Source organism: Panicum virgatum, chromosome 1K (genome assembly GCF_016808335.1).
Source record: "Panicum virgatum strain AP13 chromosome 1K, P.virgatum_v5, whole genome shotgun sequence".
Classification (NCBI taxonomy): domain Eukaryota; kingdom Viridiplantae; phylum Streptophyta; class Magnoliopsida; order Poales; family Poaceae; genus Panicum; species Panicum virgatum.
In genome coordinates this window covers 48,378,557-48,399,636 of record NC_053136.1, presented here as the reverse complement: position 1 = coordinate 48,399,636, position 21,080 = coordinate 48,378,557, and the positions used below count along the sequence as shown (strand labels likewise).

General features: G+C 50.6%; 1 protein-coding gene across 1 annotated transcript; it reads right to left on the bottom strand.

Annotated features, from left to right (window-relative positions):
- Positions 1 to 5,152: 5,152 nt before the first annotated feature.
- Positions 5,153 to 6,366, bottom strand: LOC120649717. The gene has a single exon (XM_039926591.1). It carries the CDS (start codon positions 5,940 to 5,942, stop codon positions 5,370 to 5,372), a length of 573 nt encoding a protein of 190 aa, XP_039782525.1. The 5' UTR covers positions 5,943 to 6,366; the 3' UTR covers positions 5,153 to 5,369.
- Positions 6,367 to 21,080: the final 14,714 nt, after the last annotated feature.

Here is a 21,080-nt window from a genome sequence, read left to right as displayed (position 1 = left end):
CGCCCACGGAACAGGCCACGAGGGCGTCCAGAAGACGCTCGGCCGACTGCGCGCGTCGTTCTACTGTCCGCAGGCGACCAAGCTCGTCCGCGACTACATTCGTGGCTGCCTGGTGTGCCAACGGAACAAAACGGAGCATCTCCACCCGGCCGGCCTTCTTCAACCCCTCGACGTTCCGTCATCTGTGTGGAGCGACATCGCCATGGACTTCGTCGAAGGCTTCCCCAAGATTGGCGGCAAGTCGATCGTGCTCACGGTGATGGACCGCTTCTCTAAGATGGCTCACTTCGTGCCGTTGGGTCACCCGTACACAGCTCTGTCGGTCGCTCAAGCCTTCTTCGACAACATTGTGCGCCTCCACGGTTTTCCTTGCTCCATTGTCAGTGACAGGGATCCGGTCTTCACCAGCACTTTGTGGACGGAGCTCTTCTCTCTCGCCGGCGTGAAGCTTCGCCTCAGCTCGGCGTTCCGGCCACAGACGAATGGCTTGTCGGAGGTGGCTAACCGGGTGCTTGGCGTGTACCTGCGATGTCTAGCGGGCGACCGTCCGCGCAGCTGGCTCTACTGGTTGCCATGGGCGGAATACTGCTTCAACACATCGTACCAGACGGCGCTCCGGGCGACGCCGTTCGAGGTCGTCTATGGCCGTCCACCGCCCACCTTGGTGAAGTACGACCCTGGGGTGGCGCGCGTTGTCGCGGTGGACAAGCAACTTCAGCACCGCGACACGTTCCAGGCGGAGATCAGGGAACGTCTCCTTCAAGCGCAGGATTACATGAAGACGTCCCACGACAAGCTCCACAGGGACCTAGCGTTCCAAGTGAACGACTGGGTGTGGCTTCGTCTTCACCAGCGCACGGCGACAGGCATCACTGACGGTGCCAAGTCGAAGCATTCGCCACGTTTCTATGGGCCGTTTCAGGTGATCGAGAAGATTGGTTCTGTTGCTTATCGGTTGCGGCTACCGGCCAAGGCTCGCATTCACGATGTCTTCCATGTCGTCTACCTCAAGAAGCATCAGGGAGAGCCCCCGACGATCATGGGCTCCTTGCCGCCCATTGCTAATGGGCGCGCGGTGCCTGTTCTAGCTAAGGTCCTGCGTGCCATGCCAAGCAGGAACTCGTGGGATCTTATCGTTCAGTGGGAGGGGCGCAGCTCAGCAGACGCGACTTGGGAACCTCTCCAGGAGTTCAAAGATCGGCACCCTGATTTCAAGCTCGAGGACGAGCTTTTTGGTCGGGGGGAGTGTTGTGGACACAATCTTTGGAAAGAAATACCAGCACAGGGGCAAGCAGCCGGCGTCTACAACAAACTAGGCGTCTTTATTTGGTAATTCCGGATTGTTAGGCTTAATCATAGGAGTGGTTTGTTAGAATGCAGGCTATATATTCTAGTTGTTGGCTTGTGTTTTGGGCAAGCAGAAGGATAACCTTGAGATGCTCAGAGCCTCCTGCGTGAGGGCGAGCCAGGGGAGATCCGATCTGCTAAACTTGTTATCTCATTCGGTTAATAATAGATCAGACCACATCACCAATCCAGTGCTCGGATGATAATATATCTGCTATTCAGAACCTACTGAGTCCGGAACGAAGTTATTCGGGATAGGGTCGGGGTGGCACCAATTGAGGAGAAACTTACCCAGCATCGGCTTAGATGGTTTGGACATGTCCAACGAAGGCCTCCTGAGGCGCCGGTGCGTAATGGGGTTCTTGAGCGGGTCGATAATGTAAAGAGAGGTAGAGGTAGACCTAAACTGACGTGGGATGAGTCGGTTAAGAGAGACCTTAAGGATTGGAATATCTCTAAAGAGATAGCTTTGGATAGGAGCGCTTGGAGACTAGCTATCAATGTGCCTGAATCTTGAACTTATTTCTTTCGGGTTTCATCTCTAGCCTACCCCAACTTGCTTGGGAAAAAAGGCTATGTTGTTGTTGTATTCAGAACCTACTGCCTTGTGAGATTCTAAGCTTCCCGTGTAGGTATCTTGGCATACCTCTCAGAAAATTGACAAGAGATCAGGTACAACCAATCATCGACAGAATTGCAGACCAATTAACTGGATGGAAGGCTGATCTGATGACAAGGGCAGGGAGGGTTGTCCAGGTGCAATTCGTCCTCACATCGATGGTAGTCTATCTGCTAATGGCAACAGACCTACCAACCTGGGCACTTAAAGCTGTCGACAAGATTAGGAGAGGTTTTCTCTGGAGAGGCCGCAAAGAAGCACAAGGGGGACACTGTCTCATTGCCTGGCCAAAAGTTTGTCGCCCCCGGGAACTAGGTGGCTTGGGGATTTCTGACCTGAAATTGCTGGGCTATGCTTTACGAGTCCGGTGGCCATGGTTGAAGAAAGCTGAGCCCAATAAGCCTTGGGCGAGCCTACCGCTCCAGGTCAGTAAGGAAATCGAGTGCATTCTTGCTATTGCTGTCACTACAACAGTTGGAAATGGTGCTTCCACTCTTTTCTGGAAAGATAATTGGCTGGATGGAAAAAGCATAGAAGTTATTGCACCAGAGGTAGCTGCTCTAGTGCCTAAAAGGAGGGCAAACAAACGGACTGTACTGGAAGCTCTTACAAATCAGAGGTGGCTGGAAGACATTCAAGGGCAGCTGTCAATTGATGCTTTGATGGAATACTTGGCTCTTTGGGATCTCATCGAAGGGGTGGTGCTGCAGCAAGACTCACCAGATCAGCAACATCTTCTTCAGGACAATACACAGCCAAATCAGCCTATGATGCTCTATTTCAGGGTGCAATTGCTTTTGCACCTTATGAACGAATCTGGAAGTCCTGGGCCCCTCCCAAATGTCAGTTCTTCATGTGGTTAGTGGCTCACAGGCGCTGCTGGACATCAGACCGCCTAGCCAGAAGGAATCTCCCCCACCCAGCACGCTGCCCACTTTGTGATCAAGTTGAAGAGGATATCCAGCATCTCCTGGTTGGGTGCGTTTTTGCCCGACAGTTTTGGTTTGACCTGCTCGGACAAGTCGGTCTAGCTGTTTTTGCCCCTCAATCTTGTGACACTTCCTTTGATGAATGGTGGTCAAAAGCTGATCAATCGGTCACTGGTGACATGCGAAAAGGACTCAACTCACTGATCATCCTAGGAAGTTGGACCATTTGGAGGCATAGGAATGATTGTGTCTTTAATGGTGCTAGGCCCAGCATTGCTGCAGCCCTGGTCGTGGCAAAGGATGAAGCCCATCTGTGGAGCATGTCAAGAGCCAAGGGCCTGAACCTGCTCACCACCACGGGTGTTGGCTAACCATTGGACACTTTGGTCAGGCCTCAATTGTGGCTCTGGTCTCAGAACAGGAGGTGTTCCTGTGCGTGTGTGGGTGTGTGTGTTTTTGTGTGCGTTTTGAGTGTGTCTGGGTGTGAGTCTATGTAAGACTCTTCTTCTCCTTTTAATACAATGATGCGCAGTTCTCCTGCGTATTCGAGAAAAAAAAAGGATTGCAACTAACATCGGAAAACACACTTAATATCGAATTTGTGGAGCCTCACTCTAACCTGCCGAGTGTAGACAAAAACATTAGAGTATGAAGCCCTATGCTTGATTTGTGAACCTCGATTGGTGGTGTGGCGTTCTGTACATGTTAGAATTAATAATTTAATATGTATTTCAGCCTTTTAAGGTACTGAATTGTGGTTTCTAATTAAGCTAACAAGTTATGTGAACTGGAGATCTGTTTCTCTTAATTTCTTTGTTTGGTTTGTTGGCACTGCACAGTAGAGGTTTGTCTGTTGGTCCTGTAAACTTTACCTGATACCCTTGAACCTTATTGAATCATCCCACTTGAATGTGCTGAGTTGCACACTTGCACCTCATCCTTTGTACTTTGTAGTGGGCATTATCTTTCTGTAAAAAAGGATAGGTAAAGCTTACCTTTATAATACAAAATTTTAAATAAATTTAAAATCAAAATAGTGGTCAAGCATATGAATCACTTTTTTCATGACAACATTTTGAAAATAGAAAAGGTACCAGATGAAATGAAAAACATGACGCTTTCTTTTGTTTACTTGGCCGTGCTGCTTCTAGTAAAGAGTAATTATGGCCTTTGTTATGATCATGCTGTTCTTTTCCCTTTGGTTGTGTTGATGGCTTGGTTCTCAAATCATGTCAATAGTCTGTTTATCAACTTTCCAAGGGAATAGTGAATGCAGGATGCTGTTTTCCATTGTTCGCGCATGCATGTTGTAGTATCCCCGTATGATTATGTCAGTGGTTTAGATATTCGTGCACCCTAGACTAGATTGTGCCGTACAAATCAAGCAGCAGCAGTGGAGCATGCCTGTTGTGAAAGGCAGATGCACTAATCCTAATGATAAACACTCCTTTGGTATTACTTTTGGATAATGTACTAACAGAAAGATTTCAGAATTTCGTGGCCTGTACATGTAGAGCTAATCATATCTCCTTGTACGTAATTTTTGTCTAAAACTAATCATATATATAATTCACATTGACAACTTTCATCTAATTGTTTGCTAATTTCTGTTGAGTCTTGAAGCTTTGTCAGCACAGTTCAGTTGGTATAATTTAGAGAATACTTAATTTATATCCTTTTGGTATCTGATATGTTGTGATGGTGAGCAGAAAGAGGCAAGACTAGTTATTTGAGTGACTAAAAAATGCTTACTTATTACTCGTTCCAACAAGGTGTATCTGCCATCTAATTTGCAATTCTGTGTAAGGCTTCCCAGGGTGCTATTTAATTACCATGAGCTACTAGATGGCCATTAGTAATATATACAGTACATTTAGTTATGCACATGCGGTTGTACCTAGGGTTTCGGTAGTTTTATCTTCAAGAACAGGCTAAATAGTGTTATTTTTCTTTATGTGTGCAATACATCAGTGCTTGTTGCGACTGAGATACATGCTACCAAAATTTGCTGCAGTGCTATATGAATCGCAATATTATGTTCATCAAATTTGCCCTGCTCCTGGAAAATCCATGGGAAATTTTACTTGCACCGAGTCTGAATGGTCTGTTGTTGCTGCTGCTTGTAGGGTTTTCGTGGGCACAGTGAGCGAGTTCTGCGTTAAGCATGCCGAATGCCCTGTCATCACCATCAAAAGGAAGGCTACTGAAGCGCCGCAGGACCCCATCGACGATTGATGCTGCTTTCAAGCCATACCACTTTGAGAATGAGATATTCTTCACTGCTTAATGGGTTTAATGTACAAAATGCGATATGGAAGTGCCTGGAACTAGGTAGCACAAGCTTTGCACACTGCGCCCCAAAACTAGAGTGAAGATGAAGACGCTGTCGTTGGCCCATGGATGATTCGAGATTGTACGTATCATATGGGTGATACCATCAATCGAGTTGTGAACCTAAAGCTACTGCTATATGATCATGTACTAGGTGGCTTTGCTGGGATGAATGCGCCGCCCCTTATTTGCCCCTGCCGGACCACGGCGTCCGCGGGATATCTGAATCCCGCGTACTCCTTGGGCACGGCGTAGCCTCTGGGCATCATGCCAACAAGCTGCGGCTGATGGTGACCCTGATGCTGCTGCTGCTGCTGCTGGTGGTGGTGGCGCACCTTGCTGTCGGCCTTGCCGTCGCTCGTCCACGCCGCGGGCTTCCCCGGCGCGAACTTGATCTCGAAGCCGTCGTCGATGTCGTGGATCATGGCGCGGGAGCTCGCCATGGGCTTCATTGCCGCCGGGTACTTGGCCTCGAAGCCCTTCTCCAGGTCGGAGCCGTAGGGGTCGTGGTCGGCGGCCTTCCTCCTGGAGAGCCGGCGGCCGCAGAGCCGGCCCACGACGCAGGCGGCCACGGCCAGGAAGGAGATCACCGCGAGCACGGCGAAGACCGGGCCGAACGAGCCCCTGGACGCCGCGGCGCTGGACGGGTGCGCGCGCAGGATGGCGTTGGACGAGGAGGTGGGGTAGTACACCGTCGGGTCAGGCAAAGAAGCCATGTCCTCCCTTCCCTGATGCCTCTCAGCTCCCTCTCAAGCAGCCAAGCCACTCTGCTCTCCCTCGAAGCAACGGCTGCTCCTCTGCTCACTCTATCTAGCAATGGTCTGGCCGTTTGGGTGTCTCCTGGGCACTGAGGGAGTGTGGTCCTTTTATGATGGAGGCGACCAAAGGGTGTGGATTTTGAGAGCAATTCCTTTGCATTTTGCACAGGCCAAGTGCCCAAGTGCTCGGCTCAGCTGCTGGCACGGCATGATGATGCCTGGCCTGCCGCCCTCCTCATTCTTTTGTTTTCCGCAGAGATCTTTGAACGCATCGGACCGCGAGAAAGGCGGGCGCTTTGGGATCCCTTTGGAGCAGTTCAATGCGAGCTCCGAATAACGTCTCGCTACCAGCTAGTAGTACTAGCTGACTGGCTCCGGTCTTCACAGCCGCAGCAGCAGCGGCAGCCTGGTCTCTCTCGGGTCGGCTCTCGCCCTCACTCCGTGTGTCCCCCCCTGTGCGCTAGCTGCTGCTTTTGCTTTAGACTGACTCCAACAGTGGATGTGCATTTTGGAGGGGCAAACTCGATTTGCCTCTCATAAACAGTAGATGCATTCCACGGCAAAAATCGTCGTCTCCAACAACACACAGAGGCAAAAGCAACTGACGGCCGTTCCTCTCGCGCGCGGCCGAGACAAGAACGAGGCGAGCGGCGGCGGCTCCCTCCTCCCTCGCCACGCCGGCCGAGCGGTGGCGGCTCCCTCCTCCCTCCTCCGCCCCACCTCCCTCGCCGGCCCTCTGCCAGGGCCCGGAGCGGCGTCCTCCGCCGCCTCCTCCTCCTCTGGTCCGGGGCGTCCTCCGCCGCCCGGACACGCCGGCCGGCCGTGCCCCGCGCCGGCCTCGCCCGTGGCGGCTGTAGGGGAGGGCGAGGAGCGAGAACACGAGGAGGACGAGGACCGGGGGGAGGTGGCCTGCCGGCTCTGCACGCGCGGGCGGCAAGCCGTGCCCCGCGCCCGCCGCTTGCCGGAGCAGGTGAAGCGGGTGTGGTGACGCGGCGGAGGCGGTGGCGGGTCGGATCCCTTCTCCCTCGAGCGCGCCGGCCCCCTCCATCCCCGGATCCGCGCCGCCTCTGCTCCCTCAGTCTCCCTCCCTCCCTCCCTCGCCGCACCGGCCCTGCCTCCCTCCCGGATCCGCGGCGGCCCTGCCTCCCTCCCTCGCTCGCCGCGCCGGCCGTCCGCGGCCTCGATCCGGCAGCACGGAGGCGGAGCGATGGCCTCCAGTGGGGCGGGAGCGGTTGGCGGCGGCCTCCTCGGAGAAGGCGGAACCGGGCCGCCGCGAACGAGGGCCGACCTCGCGTGCGTGGCTGCGGCGGAGGGGGTAGGAGGGGGTTGTGCGCGGCCACTCGAGCTCGACGCCGTGGCCCCGCCCGACCCCGCGTCCTCGACGGCCCCGCACGGGGCGCCGGCGCCATCGCCGGTCTCTGCTCCCCATCCCTCCTCGCGGCGGCCGGCAGGACCTTCTCGCTGCCGTTCTCGTCTCCCTTCCTTGCGCCCGGCCTCCCTGGCCCTCCCCTGCGGATGCCTTTGAAGAGAGAGACGATGCAATTTTGCTTCGTCTCTCTCCTCGAAGGCAATATGTCTTGCGCGATTGCATTGTCTGTTGGAGGACGTCTCTCGCGTGCACAGTATGTTGAGACCGGGCAAAAATGCTTTTGCGATAGCTGTTGAAGTCAGTCTTAGGGAGGTTGCATTGGATCAAAGCAACCGCGGCGCAGCTGGGACAGGGGCGAGAAGAAGGGTCCGGCCGCCTGGGGCCGGCGTCGATCGCTTTGGCGATAGTCTCTCTTTGATTGCTTTTCTTCCCCACGTCCGCTTTAGCAGGCTGTGGGGGCGCCGGGGAATGAGCGCCCGGCTGCTCTTGACTGGTCGCCTTTCTTGGGCATGCCAACGCCATTGCCGCCTCCTCCAGGCCCCCTCTCGCCCAATTCCCCTGAGGTGACACCGTGACAGTGACGCTGACATCGTCATAGGGTGGCCTGCTCGTCCGCATGTCTCCAACTCCATGGGCATTGCTAGCTGTTCATGACTATCCACTGCTGCCCTATCAATTGGACCGACGAGTGAGCGAGTTCCACTGTGTTCGGCTGGCTGGTGCTGGTGGCTGGTGTTGATTTTTTGTGAGAGAAAAGTACTACTGACTGGCTGGTACTGATTTTATGTGCGTGAGAAATATTGTTGGCTGGATGCAGCGAAGATGAAGCGCACAGAGCCGATATGTTAAGCATGTCAATACCGCTTGAGAGTGAGATATTCTTCACTTCTTAATGGGTTGCACATACTACAGTGAAGACAACTAATTACAAGCAGAGACATGACTACATAGAGGACAACAACCCATCCATAAGTCTACATCCAATGCCGTCGACTGCGCCTGCGCCTCCTAGCCGATACCTCCACCGATGAGCCCGGAGAGAACTAGGCCTAAGACTAGTACTCGTAGGAACATGTGAGACTAGTCATGGTACATGTTTGGACGGGCGAATCTAGCTACATATGAAAAGGGGTATACATTGATCGGACTTAAGGGGCATGAGCTCCCTTAGCCTACCCCTCCCTCCTAGATCCGCCCCTGTTATGTTTGAGAGGTGTTTATTGGTGAACAAGTTTGGACGATGTTGTAACAACTTGATGATGAACACATTCACCCTGTTCGGCAGGCTGGAGCTGGAGGCTGGAGCTGGAGTGATGTGAGAGAAAAATACTGTTACTTGGCTGGTGGCTGGAGGCTGGAGCTGGAATGATGTGAGAGAGAAATACTGTAGGGATTGGAGGCTAGAGACCAGCCGAACGCAGTGGTTGTAAGCACACACAGAGAGAGACTAGCGAGCTGTGGCATAAGGGTGCGGGGAGCGGGCCGTGGCGTGGCTCGGTGGAGGAGCGGGTCCCGCGGCGGAGACATGGGAGGACGGCGACGGTGGCTGAGCTACGCGGAGTGGGCAGGTGGCGGGGCGGCGGCCCAGCGGATGGCATGGCTAGATCCAGCAGGAAGAAGAAGGAACCGAGGAAGAAGATGATCCAGCAGGAAGAAGAAGGAACCGAGGAAGAAGATGAGCGGAGACAAAAGGTTGCTTAACAATGTTGCTAACGGTCATCTCAACCCACATATGTAGACTTCGAAACAAACAAAAAACCGGAACCAACACAACTCTTAAATCAAATACTATGTAGGTTGAACCTAACTAAAAAAATAACAATGGATCTAATCCATCTCCAAACCAAACACATGCTACGAGTTCTGGCAATTTTGCAATGGTGGTGAGTGGCGTGCACTGTTGGATCGTGTAGTGTAGGGGCCCTGGCCTCTGCGCCGGGCCTAGGCAAGAAAGTGCTTCCATTTCGGCGACCGGGAGCGCAGTGGCATGATGCCGCGTTCTGCAGCACGATGTGGTCGCGTCACGCCGAGTTGCCGCCGCTTTGCTCGGCCGGCAGGAGATTCCCGCCTGCCTGCCGCTGCGGCGCTGCCAGGCCCTCGGCGTCGCGGCCCATGCCCGTGTTGTCACCTCAGGTTTGGACGCCGACTGCCGGCAAAGCCACGGCGTCCCGTTCCGCCTGCCAGAGCCAGAGCACTTGGCCAATCTCAGAGTTGCCGCTTTGCCAGGACTCGCACTTGACCTACTATTTCAGACGAGCTGCCAAGCTAGCTCCTGTGGTCACGAACCTCGAGCTGCTCGAGGCCCGTTTCGAACACCGGAATGCATGAGAACTAGCACGGTGGCCCGCGCTATTTGCGCGGGTAGCTAGTTTTATTTTTACTATCATTTTAAATTTTTAAATTTATCAAAGTTTATTGTTTAATTATTTTATGTTAGTTTAATATGGATAAAAATATTTTCTCCTAAAGCTATATGTGTCCACCACGTAGCTAAAATTTTTTGGCGCTTTGCTATAGTAAATGACTGTCATAGTTTAATTTTGTCTTATTTCATCCAAAAACTATTCTTTTAAATATATGTTTCTTTAACTATAAATTAATTTTGTTATTCAATACTTGGCCTAAATGTATTTAATTTTTGATTTGGTGGGTACTTGCAGCCCAACTAACTAATAGTCACGCGAGCACACGGATAATTCTGGCCGGTAGCTATCTTCCTCTATCGTTCCCCTTTCCCATCCTTCCCTCCCTCCACAATTTTTCCAGAGCAACCATGAATTCAGAAATTAAGATCCATAGGACCCAAATTGATCAGTGTTCCTCACAGTCTGTAGGAGTTCTCTGGGGGCGTGGCCTATCTCCCTCCTGGTCCAGACCTCCTTGCTCCCCGTCCTGGTCCGCCACTCGCTAGGCTGCAGGCGCTAGTCCCGCTTGCCTTGTGTTGGCTTTGCCTGTGGATTAAGCGGGTGCGGCTGCTGGCTCCGGCCTAGACTACGGCGTTGGCGCTTTACAGCCGAAGAAGAGATTCTTTAGTTTTTTCGTAGCAAGTTTCCTAATTGCTGCCCCAAGCATGGCTGGGCACGTTGGGTACTGCCGCCCAACCTGACTGAACAGCAGCATACACATTAGCACCAGGAGCCAGAGCAGGAAGCCGCAAGCCGACATGGACAAATTTATTGAAATATGCAATTCAATAGTGCACATTACACTTCACATTGATGCATGTATATTTAAGTAGTTTTGCATCGGAATATATGTTTTTGCAAAGAGTCGTTATTTAAAATTTGACATGTATTCAAGAAGATGCTTACACTATATTTCTTTAATTGATTAGAAGTTCTCCTTGTACACAATGTTTTTAGCTTCATTCTGTCCCTGACATTCAGAGTCGCCCATGACCACCTTCAGCCTTTTCCTGTGTGTGACCCTAGATAACACTACATATAGCTGACCATAGTAGAAAATCTGCTTAGGCAAATATAATCCAATTGTGTTTAGAGACTGACCCGGCCTGGCACTTATTGATGGTCATTGCGAAGCAGGCCGAGGGGGATTTTGCCTTCTTTTTAGCATAAATGGCCACTTAGAGTCACTTGGCGACATGATGATGAGAGATATGTATACTTTTTGGCCCACCTATGTTCCTGTAATTATTTTTGCCTTGATATATTTGTTTCCAAGTTGATTTATTATTATTGTTGTACTATTGCATAAATCTGGTGACTGGTTGATGTTTCCAAGGAGCATCACTGGTTGGCCGACTTTTAGACTAAGCTCATGGTTTGGGATTAAAGGGAACTTCAAGCTGATGAGAAATGTCGTTGGGTTTCATGCTGCTGCTTGTAGATGCTTTGCACACATTGTCTGAGCTATGGTACATCACTTCTTCACCTTCTATTTGGTTCATTATGTACTCATTTATCTCAGCTACCATTTCGTTTTTTTGCATGTATACTCTTTTCTCAAGGAATTTTGGGTCTTGGTAGTTAGTAATAAACAACTCTGAATAGGTGCTTTGTCTAGCATCAGGTCACTTGGGATTTGGATCCACTCGTCTCCTTCTATGATGAGTTGTAATCACATCACCCATATTCAGTGTCTACTCAGCAAAATCCTTGACCTCTGGTTGTTTTTATCGTTAGATATACATTTGAGCCGCATGTTCTTTGTGAGGTTGTAAATTTCAAAGTGGTTCTAGAGATATTAGTGCTTGATATATGCGTTGACTATGTGCTCTCTCCTCCCTTTGGGAACAGCGGGAAGGATTTGCAGAAGTCTCCTAGCACAACGGTCATCCCTTCGAGTATTTTTTTTGTCGTTGTTCTCGTTGTTAAATCTGTGCATGTCCTTGAGGTTTTTGTCTAGTGGCTCTGTGCAATTTCTATTTGCTATTGGAGTTTCATCCCACAGAATTAGATAGGTCTTCTTGAGCAGTTATGTGAGAGAGGTTCCTTGCTTGATTTTGCATATTTTTTGACTTGTTGATTTCAGATGTTGATTCATCTGTTATGTTAATTGGAATTCTGAATCTAGAGTGTGTTGTTCTGCCACCTTGGAGTAGAAGAGCAGCTATACCACATGATGCGACGGCTAGTACTATCTTCCCTTCGGATTGTAGCTTCGTCATGATCTTTCTCTATAGGTATGTTTTACCTGTACCACCATAGCCATTGACGAATATTTATTTTCTTAGCCCTTTGTCGACCGACTCCATTATAGTGTCGTATGTTTTTTAGCTCAGGGTTGAGATTGTTCATAATGCTAAAGTTTTTGCCCTAAAAAAAACTTGACCTGCGGAGGAAAGACCGCCCCCACGACATTGTAATAAGAAGAAAAACTTCTCACATAGGTTAAGAAAACCCCCGAATCCCTGTCCCCACCCATACATAGTGGCCCATCGCCTTGTGAGTTAGGCCAGACCCCAAACTATGCTTTGGAAATGGAAACATGCGAGGGGATTTTTTTTGTACAAAGCAGGAGTCGAACTTCCGGCCTGGAGGTTCCCATTTGGACGTCCTACCAACCGGGCTGTCGTAGTTAAGCTCTTAATTCATCAATCTATTTTTCAAGTTCTTCTATATCACTTGTGCTTGGCAATACTTTAGTGACCTTCCTGATTGTCTCATTAGTTTTTATATTTCTATCAAAGTATATGCTTTATTCTGAGAAGCAGTCAACTGCAATGTTGGAAAGTTTAGATTTATTCTTCGCTTGTGCTGGATATCTTTTGAGAGTGCTTCCCAGGCCAACTCCCATAGCAACTTTTGGTTCTGCAACTTCACAGTGTGTTAGTATAGTGGCGAAGAGCTGTTGTAGTTGTATTCCTGTTGCCCGGGCAGCTGCTTCCTTTATGCACTCAATCCACTCATTCTCATCGTCTAGAAAACTCATCGCCTTCCATGCTGCTTTAAATGTTGGGTGTACCACTCGGTCTATTGTTATTATTTGTGCGTATGATGTGCATCCTTTATTTGATGGTGTTGAGTAGCATCCTGACATAGTACTTTTCTCCTCTTGTGGATGAGCGTAGTAGATCCTTTAGTAATTGTGCAAATATTTAGACACAACCTTTGGAGCAGTGTACAAAATTTGACAAAAAAGTGAAGAATTGTGGATGTTCTTTGGATATCACAAACTTTTGTAGTAGCATGTTGGATCCAAGTAACACATTTGATGGGCTAGTCTTGGTCCAAACTTTATGTGCTAGCTGATTGACGCTCTCCAAATTTTTGTGACTCAGTTGACGAATCCCTAGCAATCTGGCCGAGAGAAGGCGATCTGGCAGAGAGGAGATGGACTAATCCTTTCGGCAAATTTTTATCAGGACAATTCTGTTGACGAATCACTGGCGATCTGGCTGAGAGAATGTGTCCCTGCAAGATAAAGTTGATTGTACCGATGTATTGTGCTCTATTTATATATCATAAGTGTGAGAATATGTGTTAGAGTCTATCTCAGACCTGAGCGGTGGAAAATTGATTTTTTTTCCAAAACGAACATGCATTTATGAGGTGATGTTTCCTTTTTTTTATCCTAGCTAGAAACGGAGCATGTTACCTTTCATGGTGGTGTCCTAGTACTGGTAGACTTTTTATGAAAACAATGGAGTCCGAGTGTTAATAGGAAATACATTTTTTTATCCAATATGGATTTTTATGTGTATGGATTCTTTAGAATAATATAAATTATTAGATCTTCATAAAATTTAACGGTGTAGATCCTTCTCTTTTTTAGATTAACGTGAGAATTTCTAGACCCTCTCGACGAACGTGATGGTCTCTTTTAACACTATTGTATTAAGATAATAGATTCCCATAGGAAACGAAAAGGAACAAAAAGCTTGACGGTATTGCCCTTGCCCCCATTCTGTGTTGCCCATCGCTTTGGGCGTTGCCTGGACTCTCCAGTGATTCTCGGGGTCTTCGCATCGAAGGTGTTGCAGTCTGAAATCGTAGCGGAACCGATTGTACTCGCTCTTCGTTAGCAGAGCAGCGAGCGCTTTGTTCTCTCTTGTATTGTATCCGTGCAGACCGACTTGTTGGAGCTAGGGCCTGTACGCCCTTCAGTCCTTGCCCCCTTGCAGTTGCGGCCGCTGTATCATAGGCTTTGCCTACGGGAACGTGAGAGATTACAGCACAGATAGATACGGACCGATTAGACTGTTAGACCAGCTCCTAATCAGGGTATTTGCCAGCTTCGTTCTCTTGTACGAGTGGCACCTACGAATTAGCGAAAGCACTGTCGTCTCCGCACGCGCCGAAGAATATGCTCCGGCTTTGGGGTTTGGATTCTCTTTCTTGTTCTTGGGTGGCGGAGTCAAAAGGCCAGAGGAAGGAGAACGACCGCAGTCTCCATCCTGAAAAGAAGACGACGATGCTTCTTAAAAAAAGAAGAAGAAGAAGAAGATGACGACATAGAAATCCCCGCATGGATGGGCTGGACGCGTGCTATTTTAACCCGGCCCGCTTCAGCAGGAATGGTGTCATGGGTGAAAATCTCTCGGCCCGTCTTTCCCGGCCTGTTAGTTGCCAAATCTCCAGTCAGGCGCCGGTGCGCTCGACGAGGAGATCGCACTGCCGCCAGCGATCGCCGGTAACCCAAATACCCAATGCCGCAGGTCTCGCTCAACCAGCCGTCGACCATACGCGCGCGGCTCTAGCGCCACCGACGGCCCATGCTTTCCGGCAGGCCGCAGGCACTGCAAGCGAACTCTGCGGTGGTAGCTTCTCCCGCTAGCCACCACTTACGCGCCGCGCCCGGCGCCCTTGCATTGCCTCCTCATGCTCGAGCGCCCGCGCTTCCGCGAGGCCCTGGGGCCTGGGCTGTCCGACGCAATGCCGATCATGGGGGACGAGGAACGCGGCGCTGCCATCTCGAAAGTTTCGCGCACAGCATGTTCGACGAAATGCCGCTGGCAGCACCCGCCAGTTAGGCTCGTTCCTTTGACGGAGACAGTGGCTGTCGAAAGGCTCGTGCGAGTTGGCTAGCCGGCCACAGTCCGGCCAAGGCCGAGATCGTAAACGTTGTAAGCATTTCATTGCCACTCCATTCCATAGAACCAGACGTTATTTGCATACGTGCTCTGCAGCTTTCCTTTACTCTTGAGCTCCAATGGTTTCTGAAGCTTGTCGATCGGAGCTAAGAGCTGAGTTACAGCACCTAGATGCATTAGCATCATTACTTGAGCTAGTAAGGAACTGACGGGCATAACCATTTCACTTGTATTTTACTTTGTCACAATGGTTCAGAAACTGATCAGATTATACACGTTACATAGTACTTAAAGGGAAAAAAGGAGGAGCTGGAGGATGGATACTTTCCTCAAAAGTAGTTTCAAATTGTGCAAGAAACTGTATAATATGCACTGTGACACTAGCCAAACTCACAATTAGTACCTCTACTGAAAAAAAATACACCTGTTTTATGCTTTGAACTACGGAATTATCATGTTTAATTGGCTATAGTTGCAGTGCAATGTTAACTGACTAGTGACTTTCATGTCTGCAAGGCTATCAGGCCAAGAGCTGGATGACTGCCGTGGGAACACGTCGAAACGGCTGTAATGCTTACAGCTCCTGGGGTGCCCAGTCGATATTTGTGAGGCCATTTTTTGACATTCACAGTGACGTAGAGGTTGGAATATTGAAATGTTCCTTTATCTAAAAAAAGTTTTTGACTTTTGTTTATTTGCACAAGCTGATAAGCTGGTTCCCTGCTAATACTAATGGCGTAAGATGTGCTTTTTTTTTCTTAGTAAAGAAACTGCCCAGTACTAATAATACACCCGTTTTCAAATAATGACATTCAGCACGTCTTCCACTTGGCATGGAAACTGCCAAGATAGGACAACGCGCGAGTCCTCCTTGGATGGACAGAAACCGGGCAGGCTCGCCCTTAATTCAACCCAGCCCGCACGCCCTGTCGGGGACGGCGACGGGCAGCCAGCCCGCCAGACAGCACAAGATACCGGCCGGGCCCGGACTTCCTGAGATCGCGCTCGTGATCTGATCTATACACCTGTGCAGTGCAGGCGTGCAGCTGGAAATCAGCCGTTACGCTAGTGGAATCAGTCGAAACCAGTAAGTTTCTCCACCATATTCTCTCTCACCGAACATTATTAAATCAGCCGCCTTTTTCACCAGCAGAACTGAGTGATTTGTACACAAGAAAACTGACCTGCAAACGGCGGGTGCGGGGCTCGTCAGTTTCCCTCGTTAATTCTCTCTTTTTTTTTAAACGAACCAGGCAGGAGAGCTGCCGATTATATTAAAAAAAGAAACAACACCTAGACTGGGCACCTCGGCAATTCTCTTGAGTGCTGCAGCATGCATGAGTCTTTTGGGAGCATATGATTATTGGCAAAAAGGCCGAAGCGGTAGTGGCGAGAGATAGCAGATAAGATACTCTGAGACACTTAACTTCTTTTAGCCTTGTCTATAGTCTATAGCTCCCCAAAAGAAAGGACAACAGAAATGCTCTAGTCTGACGGGTCACCACGCACTGCATATCGGCCTCAGATATCGCGTGTGCAATTTTCCTGAGATGTTCGTTTGGACGCGCTCGATCGGCGGTCGACACACGCATGCTCGGGTCAGACTTTGTGAGGCGACCTGCCGCCGGGCCGCGAGCGACTCGCGACCAAACCCGATGGATCCACGCCCGGGGGTGATGTACCACAAACACAACAGTCATCATCCCAGCGGATCATGGATCGCGCACGAGCACACAGAGAATCTGAACAGGGGCGCGCGCGCACGTGTGCGCGTGAATGCGTGATCTGATCGCGACACGGCGCGGCGGGGCACGTGCACGTCGAGCGCACCCGGTGCGCCAGGTGAACCCACCAGCCACCACCGTTTGTCCATTTCGCACACCTGGCCCGGCGCCGGGTCCGGCGCAATTAAGCCCGTGGGGTTCGCGGGCCGCAGGCCTGCAGCTAAGCGGTAGCGTGGCCGTCGATTCGACGCATCATGGCCCGCGCCGCCGCCGCCGTCGTGGCGACGTGGACGCTCGGGCCGCTGTGACCTTGAGCGAAACAGCGACCTCCTCCTGCGCGCGTCGGAGCTCGGAGGGGAGTGACGACCGCGACCGGGCGGCCCGGCAGATTAGCTAGCTAGCTAGCTCGAGCCAGCGCGCGCCGACACGCGCCACGCCGGCGCGGGGAAAAAGCCGTCCGCCCTCGCGCGCGCGTGGCTCCACCGCCCCACGCCGCGCTTGCTCCTGGGCCGGTGCTCTGTACCGCGCCGCGGCCGCCAGCAGCGCGAGCGAGCGCGACCGATCACATCGGGCCGGCCTCGCATGCGAGCGGAGGTGGCCTGCCGGGGGTTCCCGGCCGCCTGCCGACACGGTTCGGTGGCGGCGCGCCACGCCCGGCCTCGCCTCGCCGCCCACGCCCGCTACTACTGGCTACAGTGCGGTGAAGGTGTGCGGGGCGAGCGGCACCAGTAGGAGAGGAGTGGCGAGCTACGCTCGGGAACGCACGCGCGCACGCCAGGCACCCGCACTAGCTACTAGTAGCTAGGCGAGCCGGATGGGATGATGCCCGGGCTGGTTGGTCGATCGGGTGGTGTGTGTGCGGCTCCTGCATCTCGCTCCCACGCACTCCCAGGCTCGCTGCATCGGCGACGACTGCTCACGCGTGCTCGCCTCCACTCCGCTGGATCGGAGGTGGCGTGGGGGAGCCCGATCGATCGGGTCGAACCGAGGCCGCGCACGACGTGCTCGCTTTCGCTCACCAGGCAATGATGACGTCTACGTACAGTGCTACTCCGACGGCCCGGAATCTTGGATGTTCCGACCTGCGCCGGTACTCGCCGTGCTACCGATGACGCCAACGTCTCCACGCGCCCTGTTCCGATTGGCACCTCGGCTCATTTCTCTCTTTTTTTTAAGAAAAAAAAGATTCGGCTCGTTTCTCTCCACGCGCTTTTATCATCAGGCATTGTCTAATGCTATGGTGGTAGTGAATTGGTACGGTGATCCACACATTATCATTAGGCAAAAGTCATCTGATTGCTGAGTAACGAAGCGGTTTTGTTACACGGCGCCAGCGCGTCGCTTCTGAAAGAGTTAACAATTACCAATTCGCAGCCGGTTAGCTAGAAAACGACACGGCACGGCAGTTTCGTTGAAAGCCTCTTGGGTTTTCTTAATAGCAGTGGCAGATTTCGTTCACAGACGATCCACGAGTGTGTCGCCTACAAATCTTGCGCTGATGGTGACGCCGCCAGTTTTGACAGCAACCGATCGCCACGTTTTCAACGCCTCGCGCGTCAGCAGAAGATATGGATAGTTGCCCGCACAAGATCGTACGCTATACGCCTATACCTGATGTGTTCGGGTCGGGCAGCTTGGGTTGTGCAGTTAGGGAAATTTACCTGAAGACTTCCATCAGCAGCAACTTCTGGTTTCTGACCAACCGATGACGCTCTGAATCGCTGTACGTTCTGCTTGCGTTAATTATGATCAGCTGCAGAGTGCTCGCAGGAACTCGCAAACATTGGACTTGAACAGCAGTTGGCATCGGCGAGAACAAGCAGGAGCGCAGTGTGAAAATGCGATGCAACTGACATGGTGCGCAGCCAGAGGAATAGACGGACTGACTGACCCACAGCATGGACGAAGCCTGCTGATTTTGCACCATGCATCATGCATCCGGTTACTAGTGGGCCCGGGGAGCTAGTCTGAGGGGCCCGGGGAATGAGAATGGATACCTTGCTTGTGGGCGGCGAGCTCGCAAAGGCGGATTAAAGGGCAAAGCAAACGAAATTTGAATCCGGAAAGGGGGGGGGGGGGGGGGGGGGGGGGCGCCGGGAAAGACAGACAGGGAGAGATGCTTCGCCTCTGCTATCTGTCTCTTCTTTGCTCCCACATGCCTTTCGAAGCCCGAAAAACACGCTTTTGAACAGCCCCCCAAGTGATGAGAAACAAAAAATCACACCCATACCGACCGGCGCCATACAGCTAGCTACACTAGGAATCTGTATTCGCCGTACTCTACGAAAGTACTACTCCCTCCTTCCCCGTTTATAAGGCATGATGGAACATGACACGGTCTTCTAAACAACACTTTGACCATTTATTTATCATATATTATATCACTTTTGATTATAAACTTATAATCATTGTAAAATATATTTGATTATGAATCCAATCATATGAAATTTGCATTATAAAAATAAAAATTTAATAGTCAAATTATTGGTCAAAGATGACAAGGTTTGAATCTTGATATACGTGTATGCCTTATAAACAGGGAAGGAGGGAGTAGTAGCTTAGGTTTCCCACCCCATAAACCCCGTAAACGCAAAAAACCGTTACATCGAATATTTCGACACATGTATGGAGTATTAAATGAAGTCTATTTACAATTTTTTTTGTATAGATGGGCTGTAAATCACGAGACGAATCTAATGAGCCTACTTAATCCATGATTTGCAACAGTGATGCTACAGTAACCATCCGCTAATTATTGATTAATCATGAATTAATTAGCATCACTAGATTCATCTCGCGATTTACAATCCATCTGTGCAAAAAATTTTATAAATAGACTTCATTTAGTACTTCAAATTAGTAAGATTCCAACGCAAAAAATTTTTGCGCTGGAACGCCTTAGTGTTGTTTGACGATCGCCAGACATTTTGTTTCAAACCATTGGAATTCTTTTCTTTTGGGAAGAAATTGCGTAAAAATCATTGGAAGTTTCGGGCACATGGTGTCGGTAAAATAACATTTAAAAAGTTAGACACATGGCTTGAAAATGTAAACAACCATGTCATTTTATGAAAATACGAAATAAAGGCCAAAAATACACTTATGATTCCTTTGTGCAAATCAGTTACTTTTGACAGCAATAGGAGCATCTTGGATTGGATAATGGATTACTCATTTCTCGGTTACTTTGGACATTGGAGGTTCCCACATTGGTCTTCAACGGAGCACTTGACTTGAGAGTGCCTTTAACTTTTTCCCTACCTGTATCAATTGTTTATTTGTTTTCCATCACCCGTAATATGCAATCACCAGCTGCAGCATGTGTTGGCTACTTTTGACAGCACTTGCGGTTCAGTTACAGTGGCAGGGGTAGTGCAAAATAGACAAGCTAGCTAGCTACAGGAAAAGAGATGCAGTAGCGCGAGAGCAGAGCCATCTTTGGAGAGCAGCGTCTTTGTCAACAGAGCACCTTTCGACCAAAATTCTCTACGTATATTTTAAGCGGCAATACGATCGCCGGCGACGACGACCGACGAAGCAGCGGCGGCGATCGGCCGGTCAAGAAGAACAAGCATGCATGGGCCCCGATTGGAGTGAGCTTTCGGTTTCCTCGTCGCCTCTCCCTTCCCTTTCCTCACGGTCACGGGGACCAAAATATTCCACGTGGCTCCGAATGGTGTCGTCACGGTTACGAATTGCTACCCTCTCTCGTCGCCACGTCAGTTTGTCACTGTAGCTCTTTTCAGATGCTAATAGGGGTTTCTTTTTTCTTGTAGTAGTGCTAATCAGAAAGATACTGTATAACCATAATAAACCCATAAGGTCTTCCAAAAAAAATAATGGGCTAAGGCTAATGGACGTTCTGGAGTGGAATCTCTGTGGATTAGAGTGCCCATACCCCCCGGTAGAGTTTTTCATAATAATCCGTAACCGTCATGGAAAGAAAAAACGGTAGAAAGGGAGTATAAAAGGTTAAATTTTAACAAAATCGCCTAATGGAACCGTGCCAAAATCAACCATTTGATATGCTCGCATCGCATGAAGGCCACTAGCAGTAGAGGCAGGCGTCTAGCAAACGCAGCGTCCACAATCCACATGCAAAAAATTTGACCAGAGTCCCCCCCCCCCCCCCCCCCCCCGCGCTCCAGTCGGCTCCGGCTGGCAGAGCCGAGCGAGCCGATCCGGCGGTGCTCGGCTCCAGCCCAGCCTCGGCATCTGAAATAAACTTATTACTCGAATTTGAATTTTGAACTGTCGCCATCATTTTTAACGCCCGCGCTGTAAATTTGCTGTGCGGCGAACCGCAAAATTCACCTGGGAAACGAGTGCGGTGCCAGTAAAATTGGGCCGGGCCACCAGTCGCGCTGCCGCTGCGCGAAGCCGAGAGGCCGAGCCATCCCCCGGAGGATCTCACTCGTCCATGGCGAGCGAGCCAGCTAGGCAGCTAGCTACACTCCTAGTAAAGCGCGTCGCATGTAGGGGGACGGGCCATAGGTACAGTAGGCTGGCTG

Bases quoted from the DNA above. Each gene is read 5' to 3' on its own strand.
- LOC120649717 (XM_039926591.1), bottom strand. From the start codon at position 5,942: ATGGCTTCTTTGCCTGACCCGACGGTGTACTACCCCACCTCCTCGTCC.